Here is a 21,008-nt window from a genome sequence, read left to right as displayed (position 1 = left end):
ATACTGGTTTACTATTAATAGTGCRGTTGTTCCATTCCTCTCTAGCTGAGCTCTGCTTTCAGCCTTGCTTGGGCACTGAGGGCATCAGTGCCAGGAATAGCTCTGGGCATGGTGCTGCTGCTTGAACACATCTCGCAGATTGAGCCAGTCCTTGGTGGAAGGAGCCAACCTGTGCCTTTGAGCTTTTGCTGTGGCTCATCCTGAGTGTCAGCCTCCTCTGTGGTGTAGCTGCTTTTCATACAGGGCGAAGCAAAGAGAATCGCCCTCCRTTTGTTCTGGTGCCCCTCCAAGCGTCCCTTGTGAGGGCCTGRATCCTCTGTGTTGCTGARGCTGTCAGAATTGAGYTTGGCATTGCCAGAGACGGTGTTCAAAACAAGTGCTCCAGGCCTCAGTGTGGTGCAYTTGCAAAGAACTGGAGGGGTGTTTGCGTGAAAAGTTCTGCCCCTTGCATGTCCTTTAACCAGTGGCTGTGACCTCTTGGTTGTGTATCCTGAATCGTTGCCCATTAGGACAGGTGAACTCCCCTTCATTGTCACACCTGCTTGTCCCTTGCACATGGCCTTGCTGCTCTCTCCCAAGGCTAGTGCTTGCTGGTCTCTGGAAGGTGTGAGGAGAGATCTGAAAAGAGGCTATGGTATGGGAAACATCAGCACCTTCCTTAGTGCTGTTGCTCAGGCAGAGCTATTCCATCCCTTTGCTTTGTGATACTCTGTGGAGGGCAGAGCTGAACAAATAATTGCTTGAGATAGTGCCCAAAATGAAAAGCTGGTGGGGAGGAAAAAAGTTTAAGGCACCTTTTATCTTTTATTTTAAATGTAACATAGCTGAATTTCAAACAAAACAATGCAAAATGAGACTTTTGCTTGGAGAACGAAGCATTTTGTTCTTGTTCAAAACCTGTCATGAGGTAGCAAATAGCTCTGGGCTGTCTGAAACTGCAGTTTTCAATCAATAACTATTCAGCTGAAAACACTTACTAGCTTTTCTGGTGACAATGCACCATAGGCACCTGGGGGCCTGGCTCAAAGCCAAGCCCCCTCCCCCCCAGCATCTTCCCAGAGTTGGCAGGGAGGATGGTGATATGGCCTCTTGTGGGCTTTTCCAAGCAGTGCAGCAGATCCTGGGTGGCTGGAGTCACTTTGCCTCCTTTTTGCTGTGATTAACTCAGCATTTTGCGTGAGATGATGCAGACTCCACAAGCATCCACAGGGGCTAGGCCTGGTCAGATGTGCTGGGATACAGTCCCCCTTGTCCCATTGGGGAGCAGCTCTTGATGCAAGTTGTTCAGGAATGTTTCAGGGGAGCAGGATGATTTTTGGAATCTCCTGTCAGTTCCTAGCTGTGTTGATCAGGAGATTCTGTGCACACTCTTGTGCCCGACTGGCTGGAAACTTGAGGTGCCACTACTTTACATGGCAAAATTCTGCCCCCTTTGCCATGTGGCATGTCACAACTGCTGCATGCTCTACCTGTGCTGACTGATGGCAGGGCTGGAGCTGGAGAGGGACTTGCTGCGGAGTGATTTGGATAGAAGTAAGAGCTCCTGACTGCTGACCAYGCTGCTGCCTCTCTCAGCTCTGACCCCAGGAACTATGGTCTGCCACAAGCCTGCAGCAGTGGAAGTATATCTCAGGAAATGGGCAGGGGATGAATGGGTATTGATTCCCGGAGCACATCCRGAGACCAGGATGTTGTGAACCTAATGGATCCAGAGCTGGCCATTAGCTGCAGCACAGACATCAGCAGAAATGCAGATATTAGAAACCTAATACCAGCATGGGGAGGAGAGCTGGAAACTGGCCCAAAAGCTGTTCTTCTGTTTCAAGAGGTGGCCTGGGTCCTCCTGTCCCTTGTAGTGCAGCTGCACAGTGTCCCAGCTTGATTTGCCACCACCACCCTGTGCCCAGCTGTACTGACCAGGAAAGTGGTGGAGGAGACATGATCCAGGACAGACACTGTGGTCTCCGTGCTAGTATCAGACCTATGAGTCAAAACCATGCTCCATCTGGCCCAGTGTCTTATTGCAGTACAGTAGCCCAAGCAGATGCTGAGATGCAGCAGCTGAGTCAGACATAGCCTGACTAATTGTGATACTTCACTTGCTGAATGTCCTCTGAGGCTCAAGCAATTTGTAATTCAGAGAGGTAAAAGTGAAACTGGTATGTTGGCCATGATTCTCCTTTGAGAGCTCGCAAGGTCTTTCATCAGAACGTGGCCAGGTCTTGCAGTGAGAGGGGTCACTGAGCAGTTGTGGGGGGCTGAGGCTCTGGGATTGTCTCCCTGTGCCAGCACAGAGAAGTTGAAGCAGGGCTGGTGTTCCCCACCAGGCTGCATGCAGAACAGGGGCTTGGTGGGAAAGCATGACTGACATGGACATGCATGGTGCTGGGCACCACCCCTCCCTTGCCCTGGGCCTGGCACTATGGGCGCAGGCCAGGCTCAGCACTCAGGGAAGGTGGTCGTCTCCAAGTGGCTTTGGGGGACTGGACAGTGCTTTGGTAGCATGGCTTTGTGCTGACAGGGAGTGATCTGATAACTCCCCAAGAGGGGGTTCTTACCCCTACTATAGGATGAGACCTCAGACAGCAATGTCCCCACAAATGTGGCTGAAGGCTATGATCGGCTGGACTCTTCCAATTTCTCCTTGGGCTTAACAGGAGAGCGCTTAAGGATTATGTTGGTAACTGGTCTGAGAGTCTGGATGGCCCCATCTTGTCTTACCTGAGACACTGCTCAGGTAAGGGCACTGCTGCCTATCTACCAGACACCCTGCAATACTTAGTCTCCTACACCACACTTGCATGCTCTTCTCCTCTGAGAAGGCATGACTCCGCTTGCCCTGCAGGGCATTACCTCCAGCTCTGCCAAGCAGCTGAACCCAGTTGCTAGTCATGGACTGGGAGACTGACTGCAGTGTTGCTCCACAAAAGCTGCCTATGTCTCTGGGCCTCAGGATCAGAGTCCCTGCCAGCAGGAGTTGCTTTCTGATGCATTCCTGGGGTTTCAGACATGGAGAGGTAAACTGTGAGGTTTATTCCCATGTTAGACCTAATCTGTACTTGCTTGTTTCCTCATGTTCTGGGTGAGGAAAGGAAATAGCCTAGTGATGAAACTCTCTGCTTCAGCCAACTTGGGGGCTTCAAGAAGCACCCTTCAGAGACAGTTAAATCCTATTTCCCAAGTCTTATGCTTCTGCCAGAGAAGAGAATATAGCTTTTTCTGTGTGACTTTTTGAAATAAAATGCTGAAGTCTTAGAGCTGTAGAATTGTTTATAATAATCTTATTAGAGTATTATAAGAATTTGATGTGCTAGAATGAACTGTAACTGAGGCATAGGCTGACTGTTGACCCAGGAAGATCTCTACCTTTCTGACATTTCCTTTGCAGCTTGGTCATCCTGAAGGTGGGTGGATATCTTTTTGTTTTACAGCTCATGTTCATCTAGTTTTGTGGCTGCTGTTTGATCCTATCTCTTGAATAAGGTGGCTATTTTGTCACAGGTTACTTTTTTCCCAGTGAAATATGAAAGTAAAATTCCTACTTAAATTTCATTTATCATAAGACTGGGGGAAGGAGGGGTGGAGCGATAATCCAGAGCATGAGTCTTTAATCCTGTTTTCCTGGCCAAATTCCATTCCGCCTCTGTAAATTCCTGCAGCTGCTCCACTCTGAACTGCTTGTGTGGTATCCACCAGCTGGCATCATCCTCTTCAAGTGGAAGCATCTCAGTGATGGGGAAGGGAGGCAAGGGGATGACCCCTAACTGTAAGCTGCTTGTCAGATGGGTGCTGCAGTACATGATTTGAAGGTGACTTGTTGAACAAGGAACTGGCCCATCCSCTCCCATCTCTTTGGAAGAGAAAAAGAAATTGTCTCCACTTGCCTCTCTTCAAAGTGTCGTGCCTCTTCTCAATTGTCAGTGTTGCTGCGTAGCTTTCGTGCTTTGGCTGTCGGGCCCTTTCTCACCTCCTGCGAGCCCAGAAAGCTGCTGTGTTGTGCTCATGCTGAGGCAGGCTTTTTAAGCAGACCAGCTATRCTGTTGCTGTCTTCCCAGTGCCAAAAATGAGAGGGAGAAGAATTTGCAGCTTCTGTGGCCTGCAGCTAGGTGGGACCACAGGCAGCATGGCTCTTCAAAGTCACTGCTTTCCTGCGAGACCTGGAGCTCTTAACAGGGGACAGCCAGGCCACCCCTTGGCTTGCAATGCCTGGGGGGCAGTGGTGGGAGCAGTAAGCCTTGAGCTGGCCCTACCCGTGCCCCCTGTGGCTGCTGTCCTGTCACAGGCAGTCTTGCTGTGAGCAGCGTCTCCTGGGCAGGCGCAGAAGCAGCTCCAGGGGCTGGAACAGGCCATGGGCCCCCTCCCAGTGACGGGCCTCACACAGCCGTGCTGTGGGGAAACAGGGCTGTTCCCTCCTGTGCTGGGGGAGGGCAGCKCATGCCGTGGAAAAACTCCTTGTGCCGGCCTTCCCTAAACATTAACTGCTCACCTGACAGTCACTGGGTCAGTAAGAGAGAAGGCCAGCCCCAGAGAGGCCCTTCTGCAAAAGAGGGGATCTCTGGCAAGCCGCGGGCCAGCCTGGGGGCAGCCCTGGGAAGAGGGGAGGCTGCGGCAGGCAAGCTKATTGCACTGCTCCAGAAGTGAAGGATACTTGTGGATGGATCGTGGGGCAGCCAGCAGGTAACAAGCTCGGGGCTCCTGCCCGAGCCGCTGAGGTTGGCACAAGCGCGCTCGGCTTTCCTCTGCCCCCTCTCTTTTCGGTAGGAGTGACCAGGGTTGCTTTCTGCCTTCGTCCCGCAGTGCCCTGCGATGTCTGTGAGCGGGAATGGGCCCTGGCTGTAGGCCCTCTCCAGGCCCTCAGAAGGGAGAGGTGTAGAAATGACCTCTGCAGCTCTGGGCCCAGGCCTGGCTCYGGTCCAGTGGCCTCTTTGTGCCACCCCAAGGTGGGAGGCCTCACTCTCAGCACGACCCAATGTTTGTGCAGCTGCCCAGCTCTGCTGGAATGACGCTCCCGCGTCCTCTGGCTACTGCCTTGTCACTGGAGGTGGGGGGGGGGAGTTCAGGCATGCAGTGGCTGAGGGCACTCCAGAGTCCTGCCTGCCTTCTCCCCGGTGGCTGCTGAGAGCCTCTTGCAGCAAGAGACTGGCCTTGGGTAGTCAGACCCAGAAGATTTCCCCCCCCCCCCCATCCTATTCGTTGTGTTCCTGGTCCCTGCTGAAGCAGGAGCTGCGCAGCTCTCCTGCAGCCAGGACTCAGGAGAGCGTGGACGGGAGCAATGTGGAGGGGGGAGTGATAACCTGCTGCAGGCGGCACTTCTGCCCCGCATCCTTGTGCTGGGGTCAGCGATGGAGAACGGCAGTATCGGGAAACCTCTCATCTTACCACTGGCAACGCTTGTCTGGCGGGAGCAAGGAGACTGAGGAGGGAGGGCAAAAAGGGCAAGTGCTGCGTCTGGAAGACGGGCTAGAGCCTGAGGAGGGTGCGAGTGCTGTGTGGATGCCCTGTGCCAGCCCCTGACCTTTCCCTGCGCTTCTGCCTGCTTGTTTGTCCCACTCTGTGAGCAAGGCTCTTCCACCCAGGGTGACTTGGCTTAGTGCAGCACAGGTACCCGATGTTTCCCTTGCCTGGGAACCATTTCAGCCTTGCCCTCCACTTGCTGTTTCTGTAACAYTGCATGGGGGAGGAGAGGCTGTCAACTCCCTTCCTGCTTGCTGTCTCCAGCTTACAGCTATAAACTTCCTAAAGCACCTCTGCCTTGCCTGTGTTCCCTCAGCTCTTGGCCCTGGCAGTGCAGCTCTTGCTGCACTGGGCCTGGTGTTGGTTCCTGGGGATGGAGCCTTTGGGTCCTCACTTGCTGGAGCAGGCAAGATAGGCAAGAAAGTGTGCAAAGAGGAAGCTGGGATCAGCTGTAGCAGAAGGTGTTTTCCCCCTCTGGGGCAGAGCTCGCCTAGCTGGTGGCAGGAGGCTGTGGGAGGTCTCGTACTGCTTCTGCTGGAGCCCAATTCCTGCTGGGCTTCTGCCTCTGCGGCAGCTGCCCTCAATGCTTTAGCTTGAGGCTGGGACAGTCATTACATGATGGATAGTGTGGGGCTGGGACARTGCAGGTCCCAGGGGCTGAACGCCACCGTGCCCCTTGGCTGCTGGTAGGGGAAGCACCTACTTTGGGGTGCTGCTGGCTCAGAGGACTGGGGTAGCTCAGGGGTTTCCTTTCCTTACCCAAGCTGGGCTGGGCAGGCAGCCACTTTTAAGGAGCGACTACTTATTCTAACTTGGGCTCTGCAAAGACAAGCAAGAGCTGCCCAGGCAGGAGGTAAATGCATCTCCTGGGGCAGTGCTCTCTGGTGCTTGGGTGGAGACCCAGGCTGCCCTAGCCTTGCAGCTCAGGGGCTGTGTTTGCAGGCGCTGCTCTGTCTTTGCGAGGCAGGTCTGGGCTTGCTGCTGCAGCTCGCCCTTTGATTACMGAGCAGGGGGGCAATTTGTGTTTCATCTAAATTGCTGCGCAGGCAGTTGCATCCTAATTCCTCTGCCTGCTACCAGTCGCTTCCCCTACCCACCACACCCTGCCTTCTCCAGGCGTCCTCCCGGCAGGCTCCCGAAAAGCCAAGGGAGGCAGGGAGGGCCGGGAGCTCCTCCTCCCCRCTGTATCCCCGGGCAGGAGCCTGCCTTTCCTGGCCCTGGGGCCAGGCACAGGGGAAGCTGCTGCAGGTAGAGGCAGTCCCTGCATAGTTAGCATTCCCAGCTCTGGCCTCCCCGCTCCTCCTGTTGCCGTCCCTTCCCTAGGACAACCCTGCTAGCTCCCTGGGCAGGYCTGTGCAACGAGTTTTCCTCCTGCACTCTTTGGGGAGCCCCGCTGTCCTAGACTGATGGGGCTGGAGCCCTCCTGCCTTGGTACTGGGCAGTAGGTAGGCGCCTCTTCTTTCCTTTTCACACCTGCAGTGGCGTTTTGGCCCTCTGCAGCTCAGGTGCTGTCAGCAGAGGCTAGCTGTAGGCAGGATTGCCCGTCTCTGTGTAGCAGGAAAATCTGCCAAGCTGGGCAGCGCCTACCCCACCCTTCCTTGCATCTCGTGCCTGGGCTGGCTATGCACCCCTCTCTGCCACCCAAGGGAAGACCAAGGGGCTCGGTCTTCCTCCCCCACAACTAAACATCCCCCATGTGGACAAATCCTCCTGCACCTGCCTTGGGAAAGCAGGAAGCAGGTGCTTGGAGTGTGTGTGKGKGGGGGGGCAGGGGGTAGATAATCCTGATGCCTTCTCTTATCCCAGCAAAAGAGGCCAGAGAGCTGGAGTGAGAGCAGATTCCTCCTGACTGACTTTGGGCAACTCCATGCCCCTGGCACTGGGGGCTCTTGAGTAGAAAGTGAATTTAATCTCTTGTTTTGTTTGTTCTTTCTTCCTCYGTAAGGGGGGCCAGCACAGGGCGTGCCGGGGGAGCTTGGGTTCGAGAGCGGGGAGGAGGGGGGGAAGTGTCAGATCTGAAAGGGAGGAGTAAAAGGGAGGATTGGGAAAGGCAGACCCAGGAAGGAGCAGCAGCAGTGGGCTGTGAGCTGGCTCAGGAGGAACACGGGGAGGAGGAAAAGGGGAAAGGCAGGTAAGGAAATCACCTCCTCGGGAAGCAGGTGAGAGGCCAGGTGAGGGGGAGAAGGGATGACGGGAGGAGTGGGGGGTGCTGTAGAGGGGATGGAGCCCTTGGGTGCCTTCGGGAGTGTCTTTGTCACCTGGCCGGCTGTTGCTTCTGGTCCCATCCTGTCCACAAAAGCCACCATCTCTGCAGTATGCCCTTCCGTTCACATGCAGRCCACGGGCAGGGACCACTGTCCCCGCTGAGGGCTCCCTTTGGCACCGCAGACAAGCAGGGCAGAGAGGCACTGGGCATGAGTGGGAGCACAGAGGTGCTGCTCAGCACCTTATCCTGCTAATGTCCCTTTCCCATGGTTGGCTGCTTGAGCTGCGCGGTACCGGCTGACTGCTCTTGCCCTGCCTCACTTCTGCCTTTTGTGTAGTGAGTCGGGCAGAAGGTTTGGGGGACCCCTGGCTGTACAGGGGGGTAGAGGTCCCTAAGTGGGCTGGGAAGGGAGAAGAGCTGGTAGTGGTGTGGGCGCACAGACTTGGTGCGTGCAGGGACCTCTGAAGGGTTCGGGCACCTCTCCTGGGTGCAGCCCRGCTCCTGGCTGGAGCAGCTGGGCCTGTGTTGTCTCCCTCTTCCCTGCCATGCCAGTGCTTCGCCTGCCCTATAGACCGTAGAAGTGGGACGTGGCCTCRCCTTGCTTGCAGTGGTGCAGACGGGACCCCTTCTCTGCCAGGGAAAGGGGCGCAGGGCCCTGCACAGGAGCTCCTGCCTGCCGCGTGTGCCTTACTCAGTGGGCACGCAGGATCTGAGTACGTGTTTTCTGTGAGTTACCCGTGAGTTGGCCTGTTGTGTTCGCTCGGCGTGGTCCTTGGGCTCTGTGCTTGCTGCCACGCAGGCTTTGCGGCTGCCGACACCCCTGAGCGAGCTGTGTGTTTCGGCAGCCGTTCTCCTTTAGGCTGGCCTTGCCGCAGCCGRGTCCTGCGGGGGCCAAGCCTGGCTGCAGGCAGCTGGGTGCTGCATGCCCCTTGTTCCTGCTGAACTTGTGGCTGGCCCTAGAGCGGGCAGTTCCCGCTGTGGGCAGGCGTTCCCACCCTTGCCCCAGACTACCTGGCGCCTAAGGGCGTGCTGGGTGGTGTGGCTGGTGGTGTCCTGCCAGGCCGCCTGCCCTGGGCCGCAGGCCCTGGCGGCCCCTGGGGCATCTGCACATCAATGGGCTCCGGCTCTGCGCGAGGGGGAGCAGCCCCTAATCCGGCCCATTCACTCGAATGGCAGCGCAGGCTTTTGTTGAGGCTCCAGATGTTGCGGGGAGGGCAGGGGCTCAGCCTCCTGCTGCGGCGAGCGGGGACAAGGAGAGAGGCTGGCCTGCTAGGAAGAGGTTGGTGTTTTCTTGCTTTGTGGGACTTAGGTCTTCCCTGTGCACCTGGCTCTTCGGGGATCTCGGGGCAGGGGTTTCTAGAGATGCTCTTTCTGTCCCCCAGGTTGGCCTGGTCCTCTCCGGGGAGGGGACGGACAGCATGCCTCTCTGCCGCTCTTTCTCCACRTCAAAAGGACTAAGTTGGGCATGGGGGACTGGAGCCCTGTACGGCCAGGGCACAGGTGTCGCCAGCCACACGCGTGGGGACCGCGGCGCTTCCTTGGAGGCGGCGGKGGCAGGAGCCTGCCTGCCCGAGCTCCCAGCTCGTCGGGGCCGGGCCCAGGGAACAAAGCGGGGAGCACGCGGTGCTCTCCCTGGGCTCACGCGCGGCTCCTCGGGCYGAGCGGGAACCCCCTCTCCGGTCGGTTGGGAAGCATCCCGCCGCCACCGAGGAATGCAGCACGCACGGCTGGAGCAGCCAGGCCGGGCAGCCAGCTTTGTGTGCCGCGGCGGGGGAGCCGGCGGCGAGGGGAGGGCAGCGCACGCCGAGCGGGGCTCACGCGGCAGCTCTGCCTGCCGCACCAGCTGGGGGAGCCGGTCCCAGCGGGGGGTCCCGGCGGGGGAGCGGGGTGACGGGGTACCTCCGCGTCTGCTGCTGGTTGCCAAGTTTTGAGCGCCCTCTCTTCTCCAAAGCAGGTGGTTTGGGGGGCTCCTCTCCTGACCTGTTGCTAGCACGTCTCTTAGGGCTGACTTGCCTGCTTCCCACGTGTGCACGCGCCCAGCGGCAGGGTTAGCTGCAGTAGGTGCCACTTTGTTCCTGCGTACGGTTGGAGGCCTTGCAGCTTCCCCCAGCGGGAGGTGGCCAGGGCCGATGCCCGGCGGCCGTGTAAACGGGGAGCCGCGTTTCTGCGCGGTGTGTTCCCTGCCGTTCACTGTCTCGCAGTGCTTCGGAGCAAYGTGCCTCTCGCTGCCGGGAACTGCCACGCTGCCGGCTGTAGTGATCGTAGCATGATGGTTCCCAGCAGCAGCAGTTGCACTGCTGTCCTAGTAGGGCGACCTGGAGGTGAAGTTCAGGCTGTGGAGATGTTTTCCTCAGTCCCTCACAAAACTGTGGCCGTGTTTTGGTCTGGTCCTTAGGGGAGAGCTCTTGATTTGTGAAGCGCGCTGTCCCTCCTGGGAGAGGCTGGCTTGCACTGACATTGCTGCCCACCTCTTCCCTCTGCTACCCCTAGGTTTCCAGTCATCCCTTCTGCAGAGCTGAGCAGCCACCTTGGCAGGTGTGCCCCATGGATCCTCTCCCAGCCCCAGAGGAGGCTGTGCTCCCCAGCTCTGCTTTAGGTGTCCCCCAGAGCTGTGTGTCCCTTTAAGCCAGCAGTGCCACGGAAGTGAGTTTCACCAAATGGTTTGCAATCKCTCCAGCCCATCATCAAAGTTTGCAAGGGCAGGTAGTTGTTCTCAGCCCAACAAGCAGAGGGGGAGGTACWGGGCCAGCAGGAGATCCAGGTAAGGGACTTTGCAGGAGAGTTTTCCTCTTAGCCCCAAGCCTGCCACCTGGAAGGTTGGGAAGGGAGCCAGTGTGCCAAGCTCTGCCTACTCGCTTATCTCTGCGTGGGCTGTGCTCCCTGGGCAGCACAGCATGCTGAGYCCAGCCGTGTCCTTGAGGCCTGTATTTCAAGAGCGGTCCCAGCCCCTTCAGCCTCTGGAGGTGGGGGAGGGATTTACTCTCCGTCTCAAGGGCAGGCTGCATTAACCATCAGGTGACCGGCCACCCAGCTCAGCAGGGATGCCTCCAGCTCAGGGGAGTGGAACAGAACAGCATTTTTCCTTCCCCTCTCCACCTCTCTCCCCTTGGCCTGCGAGACAGCAAGCAACAGAGCTGGAATGAAATCGCGTTTGTAGGACGAGGGAATAAGTCCCTCGTTTGAAGTCCCCCCTGCAAAGACTGTGTGGCCTGAGCAAAGTGCCAGCGCAGGCCCTGGGAAGTGTCCAGATGGCCTAGGACAGGTAGGAGAGTCCTGGCTGAGGTTGCTGGGTGCTGTGCTGGAGAGGTGGTTGTGCCTGTCTGGTAGCTGCCCTAGCACAGCTGGTGTCCTGAAGTGAGCAAGGAGATAGAGATATCCTGCAGGGAGGACATTTCGCTCAGCGAAGGAGGAGGAGGACTTGTATGGGAGATGGCAGGCTGGTTGGTGACTCCTGATCTCTGCTTGTTCCTTGGCTCATAGGCTCTAGGATGCTGGGACCAGCTGGGCTAGGCCTGCCCACGTGATCCTYGGCGACCTGCTCCCCGCTGCCAGCCCACCATGTTGCGCTCCTGGCGCGTGAAGCTGAAGCTGCTGCTTGCCACGGTGACCCTCGCCATCCTCCTCTCCTGGCTCTACCTCTTTGTGGGAAGCCTTGAATGTGAGTGGGGCTCGTCCTCCCRGCCATGTCCCTTTTGGAGCAAGGGAAGCTCCCCAATGGGCAAGGGAGTGGGCAAGGGAGGCCAAGGCCTTGGGGTGGCTGCTCTGTAGCTATGCAGTTCCCTGTGGATGTTTCTGACCTCCAGATTTCCATGGGCATCCCTGGGGCCTGAGAGAGCAGAGCTGTGAGTATCTGATACACGTGGGGTGTCCTAGGACCTCTCAGCTCGAATGTGGGGCTCTGCCCCTCTCTTCACACCTGGTCCCACCAATATGAGCTCTGCTCTGGGGTTTTCTCTTTGCTGTGCYGTCTTGTATCCACTGCTGTGTACATCTCTGTAGACGGCCGCTTTCTCCTACTGCCGCCGTGCCTGGGTGAGCAGCCAAGCCGGGACGTGGAGCGCGAGGCGCTGGCGTCGCAGGTGCGCAGGATGGAGGAGGAGAACCAGCAGCTCCGCCTGCAGCTCAGCCAGGTGCAGGCAGACAGCAGCGATGGCAGCCCGCAGTGGGGGGCCTCCACCGAAGATGGGACCCCCCCYGGGGGTGAGAGGAGCAACCGCACAGCCTGCCCCAAGCAGCGGACGGTGCACAAGTGTGAGGTGGGTGGGCAGCACTGGTGCAGTGGCACAGTGGGGATACTGGATGGGAAGCCAAGGCCCTGGCCAAGCACAGGCATGCCAGTAAGTCCAGCCTGCCTGGCACTGCTCACCCAGTGCTCTGGCCACACTGGACCTCCCCCTGGCTCTTTGCAGTGCTCAGTGGTACAAAGGTAGTGTCTGAGAGCGTCTTGCTTCTCGGGAGAGTRAGATCTGACAGGAAAGGGGCAGCAGCTGGACTCCTGGGCACTGCTTTGATCTGGAGGACACCTTCCTCTCTCTGRACCTCTGTTTCTCCAAGGGAAGGGCTGGATTATGGAGTCTCTTCCTGGAGGGTGGCCTGAGGGCTGATCTGATGGGCCCTTGTATAAGGCTCCAATCTCAAAAAGGTGTCATTTGTCTCTGGACAGCTCCTGCATGTTGCAATTGTGTGTGCTGGACACAATGCAAGCCGGGATGTGGTCACCCTGGTGAAATCCATCCTCTTCCACAGGTAATAGGGATGTGCTATGCCAGAGGCCCGCTGGTTYGGGGTTCCCAGATGAGACTGCAAGGGAGGCTGTGCTGCAGAAGATGGTCTGCCCCTCCTGTGTCACTGCTGCTGAGGCTTAGAGGGCCAGAGGGAGGATTTGTTTCCCCCTAAGGATGATTTTTCTCAGTGTGCTCCCTCAGCTGCAGTCTGTCCCCCTGGCAGGGTGGGGGAGGGGGACAGAGACCATGTCCCTCTGAGGTGGCTGTTTCCTGCTGCTATGGTGCTGAGCTCTGCTGTGCTTGCAATTGGCAGGAAAAACCCCCTCCACTTTCACCTCATCACAGACTCGGTGGCTCAGCAGATCCTCCAGACGCTCTTTCAGTCCTGGATGGTGCCCTCTGTCCATGTCAGCTTCTACAACGCCGAGGACTTGAAGGCAGGCACACAGCCCTTCTGCCACCCTTTCCTTCTCTCCCTTTTCTTTCCTAACTCAGTGCTTGAAAGGCTGAGAGGGACGAGGGGAGCAACAGAGAAGGGCTATGTGGGAGGGGGACTGTTAAATCTTCTGCTGCTGGTCCCTCGCTTGCCTGCTCCCCTTTCTGGACTTGTTGGTGTCTGGCTGAGAAGGGAGGTGCTGGGCTGGTCTTGGGGGGGGGAGGGCTTGCAAGTAGTGCTGTCTTCAGAGTGTAGCTAGACATGTGAATCCCCCAGTGGGCCCTGAAATGCCAGGGAGAAGGCAGAGAGTGGTGCTGGGGTCTGGTGTGGTCAGAGGAAGAACCAGGCTGGGGTGAGAGCAGAGGAGGAGACACAGATAGTAAGTGTCTGGTGAGCCTGGGAAGAGCATGCATGGCTACCTGTGATGCAGCCAGAGGAGATGCTTCAAGCCTGGCTGCCCTGCAGGAGACACTGAGGAGACAGGGGGGGCAGGCTGGGAGGGTATGGAGAGGTCTAGCTGTCCCCTCTGTCACCTCTGAACCACCGTGGGACTGGAAGGACTTCAAGCAGGGCAGTGGGTGCTGCTTGGAAAAGTGACAGGATGCCCCAAATACAGTGGTTTAAGTGAARTGCTCTGGCAGGGAGGCTGGGGAAGGGTCTTGCAGGGGGTGYTCAGGAAAGGGGCTGTGCCAGCACCCAGGCAATGCAGAGAGCACAGCCTGTGTGCTCCACCATGGCAGCTCCTGGGCTGTACAGGGTCTGTGGCACTGCCTGTGGCAGCTGGGAGATGGGAGCAAATGCAATTTGCTGGGGGCACCTTGCTTTCACCAGGGTCTGAAACAAGGTCCTAGGGCCTGGCCTGGGAACTCAGGTCTGGCCCTGTGCTAGGCCCTGGAGGGCTTGCAGAGAAGGTGCTGTCTCTGCAGCTCTGTTGAGGGGCTGGCACTGGGCTTGGGCAGCAACCATRTTCCTCACTGGCCTCTGCTCTGTGGGGGTGCTGGGCATGTGCAGCCATCCCGTCCAGGCAGGGTGACAGCATGGCTGTATCTCAGTCCTGAGGCTCTGTCACCTTGCAGCCAGAGGTGTCATGGATCCCCAACAAGCATTACTCTGGCATCTATGGGCTGATGAAGCTGACACTTGCCAAGGCGCTGCCCTCCAACCTCTCCAAGGTCATCGTCTTGGACACCGACATCACCTTTGCCACTGACATCGCTGAGCTCTGGGCCATCTTTGGAAAGTTCTCTGGTGAGGGCAGAGCACCCCTGGGAATTACTGTGGCTGTGGCAGGGTCCCAGGCCCTGTGAGCCTGCTGCTCCCTCAGGGTGGGGGTCTCAGTTTCTCACAACACCTATGCAGTAGGTTTGCTAGGAGCCCCTGAACCTGTGGAAAGATGGGCCATGTGCATGTTCCCTTGTTTTCTCAGACAAGCAGGTGATTGGGCTGGTAGAGAACCAAAGCGACTGGTATTTGGGCAAYCTCTGGAAGAACCACAAACCGTGGCCCGCTCTGGGACGTGGCTTCAACACAGGTGAGCATGGGGCCACTGGGCTGGGGGGGCAAGCACTCTGACAGTGCGTCCGGCTGAGGCAGGTTTAGTGAGGGGGGAGGCTGGGCAGGGCTGAGGTGAGGCAGGAGTGCCTGGGTGCGAAGGGCTGCTGCTGCATTTTAGGGGATTGTGTGGGTGGGCATGCAGAACAAGCATGTCTCAGGAGCTGAGGGCACACGGACTGCTTTGCTTCAGCTCTGTACTGGCTGAGTGCCCCCTCAGTAACCCAGTGCCCTCTTTCCTGGCACCCAGGAGTGATCCTGCTGCTGCTGGACCGCCTGCGTCGCCTGGGCTGGGAGCAGATGTGGCGGCTGACGGCAGAGCGGGAGCTCATGAGCATGCTGTCTACCTCGCTGGCTGATCAGGTAACAGCCCCTTCTCCAGGATAGTCTGCCCTGGTGCATTCCTATAGTGTTACCAGCACCTGGGGGGCTGTGATGCCTTCCCTGGCCACCTGTGTGCTCATCTGCCTCCCTCCTAGGACATCTTTAATGCAGTGATCAAGCAGGACCCAGCCTTGGTGTACCGACTCCCGTGCTTCTGGAATGTGCAGCTCTCCGATCACACCCGTTCAGAGCAATGCTACACTGAGGTCTCGGATCTCAAGGTGAGTGGGTTTCACTTGCTTCTGAGTGAGGGAGAAATCAGAGATTCCCCCATTAGGGGCGCTGTGCTCTCCCTGCTAGGTGCTCCTGCCCTGTAAGGGGTAGGGTGGAAGGCCTGAAGGGTGGAGGTCTGGGGGAGCCAGCGCCAGGCCTGGGGCTTGGGGAGTGTTGGATGCTGCTGACCTCCCCTCCACGGAGTGACCTGCACTGCCCCCAGGTGATCCACTGGAACTCACCCAAGAAGCTGCGGGTGAAGAACAAGCACGTGGAGTTCTTCCGCAACCTCTACTTGACCTTCCTGGAGTACGACGGGAACCTGTTGCGCAGGGAGCTCTTTGGCTGTACCAGCCTCCCCAGCCCTCCCAGCGACCAGGTGAGGGCAACTGCAGTTCTGCCCCCAACCCCAGTGTGTGGCCTGGGCAGGGGCAGACGGTGCTCCCAGGCAGCTCCCCCCTGGTTTGCCCTATGCCTCTTTCCCTGCCTCACCTATGTGGCAYTGCAGCTGCAGCAGGCGCTGGAGGAGTTGGACGAGGATGATCCCTGCTATGATTTCCGCCGACAGCACCTCACACAACACCGTGTCCACCTATTCTTCCTGCAGTATGAGTTCCCGGCCCTTACTGACCCCACTGATGTCACCCTTGTGGCTCAGCTCTCCATGGACAGGTACTTGCCAGTGGGGCTCGTGGGATGACGGCTTTTCCCCTCCATTACCTCTGGGGTGACTGCAGAGCTCAGGAGCTACCTGGAATCTCTGATGTGGGTTCATCTCTGTCAAAACAGAGCTTTGCAGTGAAGAGCAATGCCCAACGTTGGCAGCAGCAATTGCCCCCCACACTCCTCCCCAAACTGGTCTCGGCCGGTACATGGCTCCCTGACGGGCTCCCAGTTTTGTGTTCAGGTTCTGCTCCTGAACCTGTCCTGTCCAGTAAGGACAACCCTGCTGCTGYGAATCTTCTATTTCTCTCTGCTGGGAGATGGAAGCCTCACCTCCACTACAGACTACTCTTTTTGCATTGAGCAAAGGTGCTCCCCAGGTTTAGCAAGCTGCTGGTCACTTCAGCACTCTTGGTGGCATATACCAGACCCYATCCTACAGCCTCATCACCGCCTTCCCACAGTGCTGCCTCTCAATTCCCTGTAGTTCTGTCAGGTTGCAGCTCTTGAAGCTGAGCTGTCCTGAAGGGGAGTGTTCRGAGGCAGGTGAAAATAACCAAATTCAGCACTTAAGCAGATTCTCTCCAGGGACTTTGTTGAAGAGCTACTGAGACCTGTTTTAACTCRGTCCCAACAGAAGCCAAGGGATGAAGGGAACTTGCGGTGGGATTCAGGCCCACCTAGCTGTGATGAACATAGTGCCTTGCAGTGATTTACTCAGAGGACTCAGTCTGGGCTTGTGAAGAGTGGATTGCGGGGGACTGTTTCAAGCCAGTGCATCCTTGATTTGGCCAAGTTCCCACAGGGCAGGGCTCCTGCTCACACAGTGCCCTCTGCTTTGCAGGTTACAGATGTTGGAGGCCATCTGCAAACACTGGGCAGGTCCCATCAGCCTGGCACTGTACATGTCAGATGCAGAGGCCCAGCAGTTCCTGCGCTATGCCCAGGCCTCGGAGGTGTTGAGTGCCCGCCGAAATGTCGCCTACCACATCGTCTACAAGGAGGGGCAGTTCTACCCCATCAACCTCCTGCGCAACGTGGCTTTGGCCAACACACAGACACCGTATGTCTTTCTGACTGACATTGACTTCCTGCCTATGTATGGCCTCTACGATTACCTCAGGTAAGGCCTTCTCCAGCCAGCTCTTGCACAGCATGCTCCCTGTGTACCAGGGCTTGCAGGAAGTGCCCTGGGCAGCAGTTCTCAGCCTGCAAAAACTTTCCTTTGTGTTCAGCCTTGGGATGCTTTTGCTAGACACCAGTGAATGGGGAAGAAGCTGTGGCTGTGAGGGGTTCCCCATTCCTCTTGTGTCTATGTGGCACCCCTACAAATGGCCTAAACCCTGCTGGTACCCTATTACAGCTGTGAGCAGAGTGCAGGGGCTGAGGAAGGGAGCTGTGGCCACAGTTTGTGGCGCTCTCAGCGAGGCCTCACACTTTTTCTCCTACCATAGGAGCTCTATCCAGCATCTGGAGCTGCCCCACAGGAAGGCAGCTCTCATTGTGCCAGCGTTTGAGACCCTGCACTACCGCCTGACCTTCCCCAAATCCAAAGCAGAGCTGCTCTCCATGCTGGACATGGGCTCTCTCTACACCTTCAGGTAGGGACTGGAGCTGCCCCACCATCCAGCAGGGCTGTCACACCTGGCAGACACCAGCTTTATGCCTTGTGTCTCATGGCTGTGGTGCAGCCAGGTCAGAGCATTTCCTGCATCCTCTGTCTGTGGGAGCTGCCGCTTTCCTCGTGTCTCATTTCCATCCTTCTCCACAGGTACCACGTGTGGCCAAAAGGCCATGCCCCAACTGACTATGCCAAGTGGCGGACAGCAACCGTGCCATACCGTGTTGCGTGGCAGCCAGACTTTGAGCCTTACGTTGTAGTGAGGCGAGACTGCCCAAAGTATGACCAGAGATTTGTGGGCTTTGGCTGGAACAAGGTGTCCCACATCATGGAGCTGGATGCGCAGGTAGGTGAGGGGCTGCTCCTGTCACAGTGGGAGTGGAGGTTCTGGGGGAAGGTCCTGAGTGGGCAGTGAAGTGTTGGTAACACCAAGTTGATGCCAGAGGTGATGGATGCCACTCTGCCTTCAGGAGTATGAGCTGCTGGTCCTGCCCAATGCCTTCATGATCCACATGCCTCACGCCCCCAGCTTTGACATCTCCAAGTTTCGCCTGAGCGCAGGGTACCGGGGCTGCCTTCAGACACTACGGGAAGAGTTCCATCAGGACCTATCACGGAAGTATGGGGCTGCTGCACTCAAATACCTCACCGCTGAGAGGAACCTGTGATGCCCAGGGACAGCGGATGTGGGGCACTAGCAGCACGTTGCAGAGAGGAGCGCGCAGGGCCTCCTGCCTGCCCTGGCCAATCTCCATAGTCTTGCTTGAGGAACCTGAGCTGGCCACATAGCCTCTCCAGCCCAAGAAYGGGATGCCTGTAGTTAAGATGGAAGATGCCAGCTGTGAGGATGGGAGAAGGCCTGTGGATCAAACTGCCACAGCGTGGGTCAGAGCAGCAGCCTCCCTATGTTATGGCATGGGGGAACCTTCTCCCATGCTAGGGACCAGGGGCATTGGTCTCCCTTGTCCCATTGCCAGAGCCCTGGACAAGGTTAATGTACTGGTGCTGGGGCTCTTCTACAGGTTCCCTGCAAGTTTATTCCCAGTCTCAGACATCTCCTCAGTAAGAAGTTTTAGCTGATGTGGATTCACAGCCTTTGCTGGCTCACCTCTGCCTGGGCCTGGCTCCTTCAGGCTCCTAGAGTTGTACATGTGAGCTGCCCTGCTCTACCTTGTTCTGCCTCCTTCTCTTCTGCGGTCTCTGTTTGCAGTTCTCTGCACTCTACCTCTGGAGCTTTGGTGAGTGGGAGAAGGGGATCTAGAACATCCTCTTGCATCCTTTGTGGAGCAGGCTCAGAAAAGAGGGAGGTAGGGCCAGAGATTGCCAGGAGTTGTCGAGTCCTGGATCAAGCTAGCACCAAGGCTAGCTGGTAAATAGGGTGAGATATTGGTTCTCCTTGCCCCTGTGGAGGCAGTCTCCAGCGGGGCTGGTCCAGTACTGGTGTTATGAGTGCAAAGATGGGCTATCTTCCTTCCCTGGCACCCACTCCAGAATAGGCTGGTATATCTCTGCAGGAAGCAGCTGTGCCTGTGACCGGCACTATTTGAGGGCCAACAGTGGCCAGCACRGCACGGCTGTGAACCAAGCGTGGCCACAGTGGTGCTCGTGCAGGCAGGGTATCTGTCCGTGTCCTCATGGCACAGCACTGGCAGATGGTTATACAAAGGGTTTCTGTGCAAGAAACCAGTCAGCTGCTTGTCACTGTGCTCAGTTTTGGCACTGTAGAGTCCCAGCTTTATTTAAATGAAAGCAAGGTGATGTGTTGTTGGGCTGAGTGATACCATTATCATGGTATCATCCGTGCCGGCATGAGAAGGCGCTGTGCAGTCACAGTCCAGCTTCACCTTGCTTTTGGCTACAGGTTTGCTGCTGCAGGCTCAGCTGACCTTAGATGATTTTTTCAGCTCTAGGCGACCACTGTGGGAGAAACCACTGAGTCCCTGCAGCCACAGGTATGACTAAAACAGCATCRTGGTGGGCCAGAGAAACTCCTTACACAGGACCACCCTGAGCCCCCCCAGCTCTTGGAAACACAGACATTGTCACTGACAATCAGGGCTGTGGTTCGCACTGTAAGAGATTGTAGCTGAGCGCTGTGGCTGGATCCCTGCAGCTTGGCTAGGCACTGTTCCACAGCTATCACAACACTGGAGCACAGAGGACGCATTGCTTTCCTCACGCTATTTAAATTATTTAATATGTTTCTCATAAGATGTAAATGATTAGGGTGTATTGGGTTTTTTTAAAAAAATCCTTTCTTCCTCCCGGATGATTCTTCTGGTGGCGCTGGAGGATCTCCAGGCCAGTTGCTGCTGCAGTCTCTGCTGCTCTCTTAGCATCATTCTGATCTGCAAAAGTCAGATCTGTGCAGGTGTGAAGACTTCCGTCCATCATGGGAGTGGCTAGGAGGAGCTGTACACATTGCATTGTATGGAAAGGGCACAAACGCCTCTTGCTTTTTTCTCTCTTTTTAATTTAATTTTTAAATTAAAGCTTTTTTATTCTTTTCCAAATCCGTATTAGAACTGTGTGGTTATTATTTTTTTTTTCTATTATAAGCTGCAAGTGTCTCCTGGAGGAGCTGGTTTGCTGGAGGGGAGACAGTGGTAGCCTGAGCCTTGGTTGCGGAAAGTGGATCTTGTTGTTGCTCTGCCTGTTGTGTTTGTTTGAAACGTCTCTCCTCTCTGGCTGGTGCAGTAGAAGGGTTGTGGAGCGGGGAGCAGCAGGTGGTAGAAGAAATGCCAGCGTCCCCAAGCAGCAGGTGAGCCATTCCTCTTCTAGTTCAAAAGGATTCATGGACCCCCACTAACATCAGACCAAACCTGCTGGTCACTAGTACAGCTGCAGGGGTGCAGCCTGGGTGGAGGTGCAGTCCTGCCTCCRTAACTACCGCTCTTCAAAGGGCGTTCGTTGACTTACTTAACTGTTTAGTCTCATGGTCCGCTTAATCAAGCACAAGAGATGTGTATTTTCTTGTTCTGGCGATGCTGTGACTCTTGTGTCGAGCTCAGCGTGCCAGCTGGGCTCTGCATCATTACCCGTGAGGTGACCTCGGGACCTCCTCTCCCCGCTCCACCCCTACCCCCCGCACTCACCTCTGCACCCTTGCAGACCACGTTGGTGCAGGAGACTGGTTCCCAGCTCAGGCTGTGATGCARGAAGAGGAATTTAATATGTGCCCCCCCCCCCAATGGACTATGCTGATTCTACAAGACTTAACAGGAATAAAAGCTGGCTCTTTCAGTTCCTGTACTGGCCATCCTTGCCTCTTCTAGGGGTGGGGGGAAGACGGAGCGAGGAAGGTGGGGGTGATATGCCAGAAACACGTGGGATTCTGAGGAACACAGCAGCAGAGTAATGCTGGGAAGAGGAGGGCTCTTCYCTGCGTTTCTTGGATGGATGGATGGCTGCAGAAACACTGGCTCTGTAGTCGATTCTGCTTTGAGACCTCTAAGAAGGTGTACGGCTGTGCCCATGGCAGGAGGACTGGGTGGCATAATTTTCAGATAAGCCTTCCTTGTTCAGGCATTTCTTAGCCCGAAACGTGCATAAAAGGCAAACTCTTTTCTAGACCTAAGAGTGAATGAGGGCGGTTTTAGTCTCAGTGTGCCCTCTACTGGACTGTAGTAGCTGGTGGGGGGAACCACTGATTAGAGCCTGAGGTGATTTTTTTTTTTTCCCTCAACCAAGCACAGCCCCTTTTATAGCGCTAAAATTCACTTCTGCTAAATCCAGCACCCTTCTGCCTGCCAAAAA

The 21,008-nt window shown here is 56.6% G+C and overlaps 1 protein-coding gene across 4 annotated transcripts in view; it reads left to right on the top strand.

The window, feature by feature from the left end:
• The window catches only part of LARGE2 (LARGE xylosyl- and glucuronyltransferase 2), a 29,260-nt gene extending 9,495 nt beyond the window's left edge, over positions 1–19,765 (top strand). For 3 of the 4 annotated variants that reach the window (XM_085306394.1, XM_085306379.1, XM_085306386.1), the window contains 14 exons: positions 11,141–11,318; positions 11,660–11,916; positions 12,324–12,406; positions 12,698–12,814; positions 13,890–14,068; positions 14,247–14,351; positions 14,622–14,734; positions 14,851–14,976; positions 15,192–15,347; positions 15,477–15,640; positions 16,476–16,754; positions 17,086–17,232; positions 17,403–17,598; positions 17,723–19,765. In XM_085306394.1, the coding sequence (XP_085162520.1) occupies positions 11,219–11,318; positions 11,660–11,916; positions 12,324–12,406; positions 12,698–12,814; positions 13,890–14,068; positions 14,247–14,351; positions 14,622–14,734; positions 14,851–14,976; positions 15,192–15,347; positions 15,477–15,640; positions 16,476–16,754; positions 17,086–17,232; positions 17,403–17,598; positions 17,723–17,920 (2,220 nt within the window). In that variant the 5' untranslated portion in view covers positions 11,141–11,218 and the 3' untranslated portion in view covers positions 17,921–19,765. Of the gene's footprint in view, positions 1–11,140; positions 11,319–11,659; positions 11,917–12,323; positions 12,407–12,697; positions 12,815–13,889; positions 14,069–14,246; positions 14,352–14,621; positions 14,735–14,850; positions 14,977–15,191; positions 15,348–15,476; positions 15,641–16,475; positions 16,755–17,085; positions 17,233–17,402; positions 17,599–17,695 lie in introns of all 4 variants that reach the window. The other variant, XM_085306402.1, reaches the window with a different exon arrangement.
• Positions 19,766–21,008: the final 1,243 nt, after the last annotated feature.

This window comes from Rhea americana, unplaced genomic scaffold (genome assembly GCF_003343005.1).
Source record: "Rhea americana isolate MKP2758 unplaced genomic scaffold, rheAme1 scaffold_102, whole genome shotgun sequence".
In the NCBI taxonomy this organism is placed as follows: Eukaryota; Metazoa; Chordata; class Aves; order Rheiformes; family Rheidae; genus Rhea; species Rhea americana.
Note: the sequence above shows the minus strand (reverse complement) of the source record. Positions and strands in the feature narration are given on the sequence as shown.